General features: G+C 35.4%; 1 protein-coding gene across 1 annotated transcript in view; it reads left to right on the top strand.

Annotated features, from left to right (window-relative positions):
- The window catches only part of LOC129249079 (dual specificity tyrosine-phosphorylation-regulated kinase 2), a 173,514-nt gene that overhangs the window by 79,408 nt on the left and 79,456 nt on the right, over positions 1 to 14,650 (top strand). The window contains exons 2-3 of the mRNA XM_054888704.1: positions 11,529 to 11,672; positions 14,009 to 14,573. Coding sequence (XP_054744679.1) covers positions 11,649 to 11,672; positions 14,009 to 14,573 — 589 coding nt within the window. The 5' untranslated portion in view covers positions 11,529 to 11,648. The remainder of the gene's footprint in view (positions 1 to 11,528; positions 11,673 to 14,008; positions 14,574 to 14,650) is intronic.

The following is a 14,650-nucleotide window of genomic DNA, read 5'->3' as shown; positions in this document are numbered from 1 at the left end:
TTCCGTTTTTGTTGATTTGATGCCATATTTAACAGAAATCAATCAACAAAACAAAATATGTTTGTAAGATTTGCTCAAAACTACACACACACTCTATGACGCGTCTCGCGTTACTAATATAATATTGTGTTTGGGATAACTGTCAACTGTTTCCACCGAAATGCGTTCGCAAAGTGTATGGTCTTTGGTATGGTAAACAGATTTATGATACATTATTTTGCGGCGACAGCACAGCGCGATAGCCCAGCGGCTAGCAATGTGGGCTTCCGATCCGAAATCCTTGGTTCGAATCACAAGAAAATTTTTTTTTTTTTTTTTATGCATTTATTTCATTTTGTTTTATGATATGTTTATGAGCAGATTTTTTTCATGGCAGAAATACACTCGGAGGTTTGCCATTGCCTGCCGAGGGGCGACCGCTATTAGAAAAATGTTTTCATTAATTTTGCTTTCACCGAGATTCGAACCAACGATATCTCTGTGAATTCCGAATGGTGATCACGCACCAACCCACTCGGCTACGGCGGCCGTCAATCAAATGTCATATTTACAAATTACATTCGATAAGAATGCAATAATAAACGACCGCATTACATTCACGACGACACGCCACGCCAGTCTTTTAACAGATGGCGCTGGCATAGCGTGAGTTTTACGTAGTTTAGCGTAGTTTTACTCCTCACAGCGTTTCATCCACGCCACGCTTTTAACAGATGGCGCTGGCGTAGCGTCACATATCGATGAAACGCTATGGTTTTACTCCTCACAGCGTTTCATCCTTCGAGACAAAAGAAGTTTCACTTCAAAAACATTTTGACTAATATCTGCTAAATTATGAGTTTTTCTGTGTTAAGAGACTTATATTAGAATTTTATAACAAATATTTTTGTGGTACACTTCATCCCGTTATAACACTCTCTTATGAGTATTTTTTGCCCTTTCTCGCAAAAGTGACCAAAATGGCACATCTATTGAGTAGTCAGAGGGTTAAAATGTTTTACAAAAATGTTCTCCTTTGCTTTATCCATAAAATTGCTGAACACATCATATCTCGAAAACGTAAAGATCACATAGTTTCCTATGCCGATTTACTATAGGAATGTGCAACAGGGTGAAAAATTAGAAAACCAATTAAGAAAACTTCAGACGCAGACTTTCCAATCGCTGATATACTTACATATATTTTTCTTCATGTCCCCTCTACCAGAATCTGTTATTGGAAGCCTCTTATTTTTTGTGTGTTGAGCGGTGATAGTTATCAGTAAAAGCGGGATTTAATGGGTGTAGTATTTGGATATACTTATCTTTTATTGGTCCTGAGTTATTTTATTATCAATACTCATAGAAAAAAAATATAGAAAAAAAAAATAAATAAATAAAAAATAAATAAATGAAACAATGAAAATTAAAAACAAATTAAAAACAGCAAAAATGGTTCGATTTTACTAATCTTTAGGAGTAATATTAATCAAATCTTCTGCTCAGAAAGTACCCCGTATTTCAAATTTATTCTCATCTTTTCATCTTACATGTCCCTTTGGACCGCAATCTGTCTGAGGCTATAAATAGAAAAGCTTAGTAAAAAAAAAGCTTTGCTTCATGCATTTAATTTTTTTCTGCCTGAATTTTTATATTTTTCTACCTGAAGGACTACCTATTCGACAATGCGCACTCCGGCCAAATTACCGGATTTCCTGCACAAAAGCAAAATATTTGAAGTGCTGTTTTATTATTCTTGTTGCTGTTATTTCATAGGAAACTTGCACTGCACACGACCGTTTTGTTGTTACGAAATATAAAGTATCGCTTTGCCACCTAATCAAATTCTTGATACGCAAAGGCATGCAAGTTTAGTAGTGATTGCCTGACTCAAAGGCGTATTTATCAAATTTTGATAATAGAAAAAACATTGCATTTATTTCTATTAAAATTGTTTGCCATTTGCAAGTAATATCGGGAGTTTTGTTTAGCTGCATGAGAACTATCGGTAACGATAGCAATGGTTTGGCAAACAAGAATATATCTATTAAATAAAATATAGAGATATTCAAGAAAGTAATTGAATAACGCCAGTCTCACACAGACTTAAAATATTTTATGACTTCCTAAGCTATGCTTTTGCTGTTGGATTTGCTGTTTCTGCGCAGAGCATATTTAGCTATCTACATCAGATCAGAAGTATCTATCAAAATAATTTCTGACATTTAAGAAATTTCTAAGCGCTAGGCTAGTCCCTTGGCAGGAATCCAGCGATCCAAGCTTCCGTTAGCGTTATATAGCGTTAGATATAGCGGAGAGCATCTCTTTAGGTCGACAAGCATGACTTACAGAGCAAATTCAGAGCCACCTATACATACATACGTATCTAGGAGATACACATCATGAATTAGCTAAAGAAATTCGCCATACTTCAGCCTTCCCAGCTGTTTTTTTAAATGTATCAACTAGCGGCTCAAAAGTACATAGAAAAATATTATCTCAATTCGGTACAATTTTGTCTGGTACACTTTTCATTAAAACCGGCTATAAATGACTAGCTAAATAACCACAAACTAACTCGACGGCAATTACCAAGCCACAAAATGAGGCAACAACAAATGTAAATTTCATATGTACTTACATATTTACGTATGTAAAGCAGCCAATAAAGCTGCCTATTTGAAGACCGACCCCTCTGCCGGTGGGAAAGCAAATCACGCACTCTGCACAAAACTTAAATGTCAAAAGTTTTTACCACAATTTCCGACTCAAAACATAAATAAAAAATAAAAATAAAATCAGAGAGAAAAATTTGCGGCGCTGCTAAACCAACCATGAAAATATATATATATATATTTTTTTTTTGTTTTGCTTGTTTTAGCTTTCATTGGCTACGTACCTACATAGATACTTAATCGCGACTATTTCGAAAGGCCTCATAGAGAAATGGGTGTATAGGGAAATATTTGACTGCCAGTCCGTTTGTGCGGCCGTCAATGTGTTGCACGCCAACTTGTCACAAATTGCAGGTAATACAAAATCAAAAACAGCTATGAACATGACAACAACAAATGTTTTAAGAAATGGCATGACAGTCATTGAGGTTAACCCTTCCACTCGTCGCACGTCAATGCATTTTTGTGCGGGTGGTTGGCTGGCGGTAGTTGAATGGATAGGGGTAACGAAATGCGACTGTAAAAGACAAATGATTGCGTGCGACTTGCATTGAGTTAGCTGATTTTGTTGTACTTATTTGAAATATGCTTGTGTGGATGTTGGTACGCGCCAAGCGGTAGGAAATAAAATTAATGAGCGCGGGCGAATGATTTTTAACCCTTTTTTTACGTGCGGAGGTGCATAGTAGGTAAAAATGCATAGCCTGCGCATGTTTGTGTATTGGCTGTTCGTTTCTTGTTCGACCAACGAAGGGCATGAATTGAAGCGGTGGAGTGCGGTGAAGGGAAATGTCAAAGTTTGTGGTTTATTTATGCGAAAAAACCGGAAAAGTGATATATGAACGCGTGGAATGGAACAAAGTGGAAGGCAAGAAATGGAAAAGAGGTATAAAAAATAAAAAAAAAAAAATGAAATGATAGAAATAAAATAATAAAAATAAAACAAAATAAGTTAAGTAAATGAAATAAAATAAAAATAATATAAGAATAATAAAATTAAATGAAAAAGAAGTATAAAAAATAAATAAAATAAAATAATAAAAATAAAAGAAATAAAAACAAAAAAAATTAAGAAAAATAAAATAAATTAAATTAAATCAAATTAAAATCAAATAATCAACTGTTTATTGAATTGAAGGAACTTATCGCTGGTTACCACTAGAAAAAAGGCTTAATGGCTCCATAGGTATATATATATATACAGGTATCTCTCGAGATGCACGGTACTCAAGTTACACGAGTTTCGAGTTACACAGAAAAATATGCGACATTCCCTCAAATTACACGGTTTTCATAAAAAAATACCAATTTTCATAAAAAGGGCAAAATAATAACTATTTATCATATATTTGTGCAGCATATACAGTCGAACCTCAATAAGTCGAACTTCGATATCTCGAATATTTGATATCTCGAATCAAATTGCTTGGCAATAGCGTTTAGAGTGAGAATTGTGTGTAATTTTTACTTGATAACTCGAACTTCTATTACTCGAATATCTTGATAACTCGAACAGAATATTTGGCGCCAGCTTTGATAAGTCGAATTTCCAGGGGAATCCCCTTATTACGTGTTGCTTATTTTATAGCAAACAGATGTCAGCAGTTGGGACGCTGCACTGTTTAAGACCATAGGTATTTTATTAGTAGTTCTTACGCGAAAATAAACTCTGTTGACATGTTATCAAAACGTTGTTTAAAAACTTTATTTATTGACGAAAAATTTAAACTATTAAAGGAAGTAGAAATGGGTGCGCGAAAAAAAGATGTAGCTGTAAAGTTTATCAAACTTGCATTTTTCCCCCGAATATGACATCAAAATTACAACCACTCGATCAAGGTGTCATACAAAATTTAAAATGTCATTATCGTCGCAGAATTTTAAAAAATACTATAAAATGCTTTGAAGTAAACAAAAATCTTAACATTACATTAATGGACTGTGTTGATGAAATACCTAATGCATGGAATATCGATGTTAAGCCTGAAATCATCTCTAATTGTTTTAGAAAAGCCGGCTTTGGTTAATATTCTGAATGGGAGGAAGAAGATGACATTCTTTTGGTTTTTATAAGCGAACACATAAAAGAAAGGAGTAAGGAAGAAATTCAACTGCAGAATGAATATGAAGCTTGGCAAAATATCAAAGGTACAGAAGGTGTCACCTTTAATGATTTTATGCATGTGGATGACGATATTGTTACTTCAAAGTTTCCCACGGATGAAGATATTGTGGAGCCAATGGGATCTAAATCCGATTTTGAGCTTGATAGCGAAAGTGATATAGAAGATGATTTGCAAGATGATATGGTGCAACCAGTTTCAATCGAGCTAGTTGCAAATTCGTTCAAGATTTTGCGGTCATATTTAAAAACCAATGAACATACAACGGATTCTCTGTACAATGGTTTAAATAATATTGAAGCTTTTTTTGAAGATCAGAATGGAATGAAAGCTATACATCTATTCATACAATGTTCTTAATTATGTATATATAATTTTAAAATATACACATACAATATTATATAGCAACTATACATAATTTGAAGCATGTACTGTTTTATCAATAAAATTATTTTCTAACCCTTGAGTTTTATGGATTGTTTTATTTTTCCATCAGCTTTTATTTTGTTTATGGATTTTTATGTATGTATGAACATATGTATTATATTTGATAACTCGAATTCTTGATAGCTCGATTTTTTTTTGTGGCATGTCATAGTTCGAGTTATCGAAGTTCGACTGTATTAAGGGGTTACGCCACTCTAGCTACTGTAAAAAAGCAGTTTTTTAAGGATTTTTTTTACATTGAAAGAAAGGTGCTAGGAAAAAACTGTTTAAGTATATTATTAAGCATGTATTTAAGTGTAATTACAAATATTTTTATTGAAAAATATTACAAAATGGCGCCTTTGGAGTGAATCTCTGAACGCGCCCTGCGAAAAAGGCACTTCACGGCACGCAGTACAACTGACGTAAATGTCCACCTAAACCAAATTAAAAACATTCTTCTCAATCGACGTGAGTATAGCTGTAGAAATACGTACGGGATTTTAGAAATATTGAAATTTGTGTATTTTGCAGATGTTTGAAGTCAAAAGTAGAATTTTTCGTCTAAAATGGAACCGTTAATTGTTTATAAAAATTTTTCTAATTAATTAATAAAAAAATCCGTACGTATTTCAGTGCGGAATAATGTTCTAAAGATCCTTGTACAATTACAAGTGAAAATATTAAAAATTGTTTGTGTTATGCTGCTTGCCGTTTTGAAAAATCACGTTTTGAGATAAACACGGTTTAAATTTGTATAGTCGGTTCAGAGACGTCAGAGGCGCTCGCGCAAAAGTGCGAAATATTAGAGATAAACATTTTTTTCACGCATAGGACTTTTTGTTTTATATTCTAAAGAGTTTAAAGCATCTTTTAAGCAAAAAAAAAAAAATTTCGATATTTTGAAAATCCTAGAGTGGCCTAACCCCTTAAGTTATGTGCAGAACCCTTTTGCGTCCTACTCTTGAAAAATGAAAATATATAAGCCACTAAATGTGAGTTTCCACTTATACGGTCGCGAGTTACACGGAATAAATTAATCGTTTAACTCGAGGGACACCTGTAATTGGCACTCACACCCTTTAGTGGGCGTTTCGACGAGCCGCTCTTCCTATTCGTAGGATGTGTCTTAATGCTTTTCCACAAATTGGGGGATCTGCACTTTTATGACGCCTCTGGAAAGCAAATGGTTTTTATTAGGAGCTTTTTCATGACGGAAATTTTTTCGGGGCCTTCCAATTGCTTGCCGAAGGGCGACCGCTATTAGAAACAACTTTTTCTATCAATCGGTGTTTCATGCTTTAGGTTTCGAATCTGGGCCCTACAGAATGTTAGTCATGCACTTATGCCAATTGGCTATAGCGCCAGCCTAGTTCCGGTTAGCCTTAGATAAACTTTGTCATGCATTAATTATTAGTCTACACATAGCTTAATTTAACTAAATAGAGACAAACAAAATAATGGGATATGCAGTACTCGTATTATTTGTACATTCTGAAAGTTCTTGAAATATTTTGCTCTCAAATGTTACATAGAACAATTTGACAACTTGAGAGGACTTCATGAGTAATCGTTGCTTAATAAGATTCTTAAGTAAATACATATGTAGTGGTTAAGTTAAGTGGAGAAAAGTTAAGATGAGTTAAGTTTAGTTAAACCACTTTAGGCTAAGTTAAATTTGCTTAAGTCAAGTTATGTTAATTTAAGTTAAGTCAAATTATGTAAAGTGAAGTCAAATTATGTTAAGTTAAACTAAGTACGTTAAGTTAATTTAGGTTATGTTAAGTTAAGTTCAGTTACGATAAGTTAAGTTAAATTATGTTTAGTTAAATTAATCAAACCTAAGTTCAACTAACTTAAGTTAAGTCAAGTTAAATTAAATTAAGTGAAGTACTTATGGTTAAGTTAAGTTGAGACAAGTAAAGATGAGTCAAATTAGTTATATTATGTTAAATTAAGTGAAGCCAAATGATGTTAAGTTAAGTGAAGTCAAATTATCTTAAGTTAAACTAAGTAAATTAAGTTAATTTAGTAAAGTTAAGTTAGGTTGTGTTAAGTTAAGTTAAATTAACTTAAGTTATGTTAAGTTGAGTTGTATGTTGAGTTGTTGAGTATGGTTAAGTTAAGTTGAGACAAGTAAAGATAAGTCAAATTAGTTATGTTGAATTAAGTTAATTCAAGTTATTTTAAGTTAAACTAAGTAATGTAAGTTTATTTAACTAAGTTAAGTTCAGTTATGTTAAGTTGAGTTAAGTTAAGTTATGTTTAGTTAAATTAAATTATTCTAAATGAAATTATTTATGTTTAGATGATTTTTATTATCTATTTATATATTTTTTTTAATATTTTTTTATTTTTTTTATTTTTTTTTTATATTAATATTTTTTTTTTTATTTTGTTTTCTATTTGTTTTTTTTTTTGTTTGTTTTTGTTTATTTATTTGTCTATTTATTTATTCATATGAAACATAATCACCAGCTTTGGCTATTCGCTTTTACTTTGTCATCGCAAATGCCTAAGATGAAACACCGAAAATGAGTCCTTCAAGTGAAAAATTTCTGCTTATACTCCTCATACATCTTCTACTAATAAATTCACTACACTGCGTTTCAACCACAACCATCCATCATCAACCTCATTTTTGTTAAACTGCACACAAATAAAACACGAAAAAGTTTATCAACCAATTGATTGACATTTTTTATTAAAAAGAAAATTGTAATAATTTTTTACAAGCCACTTATTTGAATGGGAGTTGCAAGCAACCTGAAAGCACCAGGCAATTTGGGTGCAGCACAACATAGGAAGGATGTATGCACAACAACAGCAACAGCAAAAGCAATTGCAATGAATCGGCTACAATTGCGGCTGGCAACAACAGCTGCTGCAACACGACCAGCAACAGCTGTAAAGAGCAGACTACGTGACGCGAAATGCCGCCTCATAAAATACAATACAATGCAAAAACAAAGAAAAAACAAAAAAAAACAAGAGCAAATCATTCATTTATTACGCCATTCAAGCGAGCTATCAGCTACAGCCACTAGCCTAACGATACCTGCAACCATTTACCGCTACTTGCACGTTGGCGCGCACATTTAACTTAACGAGTTAGTCAGTCTGTCAAATTGACAGCCGTTTTTGATGGCCCGATGTTTTACTATTTTATTGACGTATCTATGTGTGTGTGTGTATGCATGTATGTGAGTAGGCAGGTACGTTTTTATATGTGCAGCAACTCATAGCTGCGTTTGCCCATCGCTCCGCATGTCGAATGCGCCTGTAATACAATTCATTATTATGACAACGACAACTTCGACTCCGACTCCATCGACGACCGCAACTGCACACATACATATACGCGCACATAGGGAGGTATTTTGTTTTGTTGAAAGCAGCAATGAAAAGCCAACAAGTTGCGGTTTATGTGCGCTAATGCGCATGCGCAGCACGAATCGAGCGTATAGCCGTCAGTCCGTCAGTCAGTCATGTTGGCAGGCAGGCTGCGCCACCTCCTTTGACATTTGATGTTGGCGTTGAAGCGACAACAATCGGCTTTCGAGGAAGGGGTGTTGGGAGATGCACTCAAACCTACAACACAACTCATGAATTTACAATAAAAAGTGACAACAGCATTAATGTTGTTTTTTTGTTTTTGTAATTTTATTTACCTTGTCAAATGGCATTTAAGTGCAGGTATTTTTTTTTTTGAATTTTTCTTTTTAATTGTGCAATGAAGGTATAAAAGTATTTGCTTACAATTTCGCCGTTTTCTCAATTGTATGATTTTGACATTTTTGCAGTGAAAACACCAATAAAGTGACGGTAAATAATGACAAAGCATGAAGACTAGCCGTTGTGCAGTAAAATTTTTAAATATTAAATCGTTTTTTGTTTGTTTTGATTGTTTAACGTGACATTTGGCTGTTTTCATTTAAGGTTTAATTGATCATTAACCCTCTAATGTCTGAAGTTAAACCGTTGCAAATTAAGACTTTGTAATTTTTTTGGGTAATTTTAGCACGAGAAGCAGGAGCTTGAAGCCGGAATTGAAATATTTGTTATCTGTAGCTTAGAGGCCAAGTCCGATATTCAGAAAGATGCCACATAATTTATTAATTACCGTAAAAATTTATATTGAATTATTAATATTTAAGCCTTTATTGTGACAGTAAAAGGATTATGAATGCGATACGTTTACATAACTTTTTGAAGACCTTCTCTACAATAAAGCAGGAGTTTACTGAGGTTTTTTTCTTAATGTCTTGTGCTAGTCTACCGGCAGTAGCTGCACTATTTTCTATCTAGAGAGGTAGATAAATACTTTCTGAGGTTTGCACTTCGCCCTCATGCTCTTTTGTGCCCTCTACTCATCACAGTACCTCATTCAGACCCAGTTCCCTAATTAAACTCAGGATAGACCTGGGTTGGATTGAGCGAATGTGCCTTTCTTCTGGCTGCAGTTGTCATGGTATCTAAGTGATGTAAAATGTAAGTTTGTTTTTGTAGAAATACAGAATAAGAAGGTCTTCCTCTTGCTCTACTACCAACAGCTGGTGTCGCATCGAATACTTTGAGAGCCGACAGTCGGCGTTTTCACGACTGTCGGTTCTTCGTTACCGGTCCAGATTTATATCCGGCCAAGGACTGTCACTCCAGCAGCATTCCCCGTATGTAAGTATGGGGAATGTTTATGCTGCTACAACAACAACAACAGAGCCGGAGCCTTTGTATCCATTTGAACGACATAAACCAGCTAACGCAGTTGGTGGATCTTTGTGAAAAAACCAGTATTTTGTGGATCAGAGGGGTAAATTACGCTAATTAAATTTTTTTGTCTGAAACTATATAACCCTAAAACTACATCTGGAGTAGACTCGTTTCGTAGAACACAGTTGTATTGCCGCTCGTTTAAATTTTTTGTTTTGGCGCAGTGGTGCAAAGTTTTCAAAATTTAGTCATAGACATGTTTTATTACGTATAAAAAGTGTTGTAAGTCGATTTTCAATAGAAATATGGTCAATATTTTAGAATGAAATTTTGTGAGCATCATTTTTGTGGAACATATTAACCCTCTAGCATCCCTTTTTACGTGTCAATTTGGCCCCCTCTTTTAGGAAAATTCCAAAAAGTAAGTTTAAATAATACAATTGAGCAGACGTTTAAATGTTCTACGAAAATATGTGTTGAAAACTTTCAGTGAGGGTTGCCGAAGGCATAAAATGCGCCAGTGTGAGTGTGCTTAACTGAATAAAGAGAAATACTCAGCATTTGACTGAAAATAGATTAGTTCTTGTGCTTAGATGGCCAAGTACTGTATTCAGATGGTCTGAAAACTTTTTCAGCAGCTGGACAAAGTGCTGAAAAATATATATTTGGCATTTTTATGAGCTTAAACCAGAAATCGCATAATAAACCGCAGGCTTTTTCATGTCATTGGCGCAATATCCTTCGCAATTTTTTTTTTGTTCCGTGCTCAGTCCACTCGGGAGCATAGGGCCACGACAAGACTCAGTCTTGCATGGGTTTAGTTATTCTATTTTTGATTTCTGTCAGGGTAGGTGATAAGCCTGCCGCTACCAGTCCAAAGTAGTGGGAACGCCCACCTGTCGTTGCTTAGGAACGCCTTTTTACTGCTTGAAGCGTCATCTGTGTCTCACATTTTTCTGGCAGAAGGATCGCACAGATGATTGAGGACTTCGCTAAATTTTGTGTGTCTGCGCTATTACCGCGGTCGCCCGCTTCCTCTTGCTGGCGCCACTGATGTAACTGTGTATTTTTTCTTTGTTTTTTGCTTGTTTTAGCAGCCACAATGCAAAATGTGCGGTAGTAAGGATGGGAAGAATAAAGTTGTTGTGGTTGAGGAATGGACATTTTTTTTTTGGTTTTTTTTCTTTTCTGTTTTTTGTTTTGTTTTTTGCTTTTTTTTTAATTTTTATAGAGACTAGGAAGCTAAGTTTGGAAAAGTGCGTGGACCGTGCTTTACTCGGGATTCGAACCCACAAGCTCTGGGATGGCAGGCTAATGCACTTACGGTAGACTATCGAGGCCGCTCAAATCTTCGCAATTATTTAGACCAAATTATTTTGGCATTTTATGTCGCCTTCGTAAGGCACTTTTGCGCTTTTGTTATACGGAGTGTTAAAAAGAATAAATCTTATCCCATTTAAGTCCCCATACTAGACTTTCTATTATAATATAGTAATTTCTATAATAATAATCAATCGAATCAATCATATAAAATGTGTTTTCGTTCTTTTTTTTATTATATTTTCTTTTAATGAAATTTTCTTCTAATGCATTTTTTCTTTTTCTCCCTTTTCAGCTCTTCGCCACACAAATCGCAAATGTACGCGTGTCCGGTAAAATTAGAAAGAAAAAACAACTGAACTATTAACTCCATACCTTTAAGGATCTTAAATAAATTTTCAATAAATATTGGAAAATGTTGGATCGTTGCGAAATGCCGGTAAGTAGAATTCCCAAATTGTCGCAAATTGTTTTATGAAGCGTAACAGAATATTGAGCAGGTTAGGTTAGGTTAAGTAGTGATGGTTGCCCAGAGACTGGGCGCACTTGGACGAAAGAAATTTGGTTCATTCTTTGTGATACCATTGCAAGAGGGGAAAAAGAGGTGAAGGAAAAAGGACGAAAGAGAAAGGGATGGGGAGGGTTGAGTATTTGTGGTACACGAACGGTGCCTAATTTGCGGTTGTGTAAGCCTCTTTATGCAGCTGATGAAGCTCTTCAGATTTTTGTTATCAAGACTTGCTATATCAGTGAGAACCAAGATGCTTGAATCTTAGTCCCGCGAGAGCTGGGCAGCTGAGGAGCAGGTGCTGCGATGATTCCACCTCATCCTCCATAGTCTCACGTCATGTATACCCCGCGGACAGTGAACCGTGAGGATGCCCACGAAATTTGAGAGATGAGTTTTGGTCATCCTCAGAATATCCCTCGAACGCTCATCGGCCTCGCAGTTTCCAGCAATGTCACTATGAACAGGTACCCAAATTATCTTTATATCGCAGAATTCCGATCCAATCGAGAGAGAGGTCAGCATTCCCTGACCATATGCACCATAATAGAGCCTAGGACCCTAATTGCCGCTTGGGTATCAGAGTAAATACTTGAATATTGAGCAACTATATTAATTATAAATACAGGGTGGTCCATCTATATTTTACATAAGAACATTTTGTGACATAGGCACTATGAACTATGCCAGGTGGTGCAGGCATCGAAATATTTCTAAAAAATGTCAATTACGGTAATCATGATTCGAATCGGATATGGACTAGATAAATATGTCTTTTTTTAATTCACCGGCTAGGTGTCGGTCGTATCAGAATGTTTTGCCAATCCATACTTGCCTGTGAAATCCCATATCTGCTGAACACTGACCCGGAAGGGGAATTTAGAAAAACTTTATTTCTGCAGAATTTTATTCCCTTTCCGTGGGGTTTAATTAGAATTTCTAGAAACACACTTTAGTATGCAGTATTTTATCTTATTGAATTTTAATGTATACGAAAGCATGGAATTTTTTTATATGGAAAAAAATAAACATAGCCGTCAAGGAAAAAAGCAATAAAAAGAAAGAGCGTTTATCACCCTCACAAACACAGCGATCCCAGGACCGCAGCAACGGCACAAATTACCGCAAGGAAATACCAATAAAACCGACGCCGCAATGAATAGCACTTTATAGTACGCACAAGCACTAGCCAGGAAACGGAAATAAGGGCCAAAAAATAGGCAAAAAAAAAAAACGATACAAAAATTCGGACCAAAAAACGCCCCAAACAGTAGGCAACAAGGAAATATAACGCCAAAAAGTAGGCACCAAAACATAAATTTCCTACAATTTTGCACCAACAAACCAGCGCCAAAAAGTAGGCAGTGTTATTTCTCACTAGAAATTAGCAACCACAAGGAAAAACTCAGGAAAAATATTCTGAAGTGTATCTAAGATATATATAAAGTATATATCTCTCTCTCCTTTTCCTCTACGATACATCTTTTTTCTCTCTCGCGGAACGAAAATTTACAAAACGTTGCATGGCCTTGAAATTTTACTCTCCACTTTCGCTCGTCTATGGACGCCTAAGAAGTTTCACTTCAAAAAATCAACGAGATTTTTTAGCAATTTATTATACCAAAATTAAATATTGTGCATAACTGCACCCTCAAACTCTAAATTACTAAAAATTGCAACTGAAAATTGTGGTGTTGGGATGAACAGTTCGCTGAAACTTTTCTAGAACTGAATTTTTCTTTATAAAATTTTAAAATTGTCTTTTACGGTGTTTCTAGGCACTGAGCGTAGTAGACCCACGCTGTGAGCAACCATTCTAATCTAACCTAGGCAATGAGCTGCGCTTTAACACACAAAATAATGAATATTAAAAAAAATAGAAAACTATTGTTTTGGCGTAAAGTGCAAGTGGTAATCCAACAGAATTTGCTCGTGATAAGCGCGCAAAGCGACGCAAAAAGTATCTACAACTACTGACACTGCGTAGCAAAAATTATTTCTTCTTCTTTTAATACGAATTCTTTCCTGTTATTTATAAAAATACAATTAGTATGAATATTTAAAATTATTTAAATTAATTTAATTTAAATGAAGAAAATTCGCCTTTAATAACCTGTCACTGCTGCGCATATTAGCATCCGAACTACTTTTCGAAGCGCCTAAATGCATGCATCTCAATTTCTCTGTTCGTAACATTTACTTGTACACTTTCTCCCACACTCATGCTCACTATTTCGTTCTCTCTCTCTCTCTTTCTCTCTTTGCAGATTCAAATAGACAACGATAAATTGCGGCGCGTGAGCGCTGTTGTCGATCGCGACAATCGTCTCTCGAATTCACGCATCGATCTGCCCAATGTGTGCAATGGGGGCGTTGGTGGTGGTGGTGTTATTGGTGGCAATGGTATAGCGCGCGGCGCATCGCGCTCTGGCCGTTGCCTTGATGTGCACAACAACCATTTGAACAGTCACAGTCACAACCATCATAATGGCCATCATCAGCGCAGCCCGACCAGCGGCAACAACAATAACAATAGCAACAGCAACAATAATAGCAACAGCAACACCAATACAAATAACAAAAACCAACAACAACAGACAACTATTGCCAATAAACAAATTAACAGCAGCAGCAACAACAACAAAAACAATGGTCACAATAACAACAATAGTAACAATAATATTGGCTCACCAGTATCATCGACAACGATCTCATCGCATGGCAACAGCTCGACAAGCGGCGGCGAGCGGGGCTCATCGACCAAATCGAATAGCAGCAGCGGCAGTGGCAGCAGTGACAATATGAAATGCATTACGCCGATGACGCCGTCAGGTGGGTGAAACAAAGATACAAAAAAGGAATACAAAACAAGAAGACAAAAAAAAAATAAGCGCTTACTTAAGTAATGC

Source organism: Anastrepha obliqua, chromosome 5 (genome assembly GCF_027943255.1).
Source record: "Anastrepha obliqua isolate idAnaObli1 chromosome 5, idAnaObli1_1.0, whole genome shotgun sequence".
Lineage (NCBI taxonomy): Eukaryota > Metazoa > Arthropoda > Insecta > Diptera > Tephritidae > Anastrepha > Anastrepha obliqua.
This window is presented reverse-complemented; position numbering and strand designations above follow the sequence as displayed.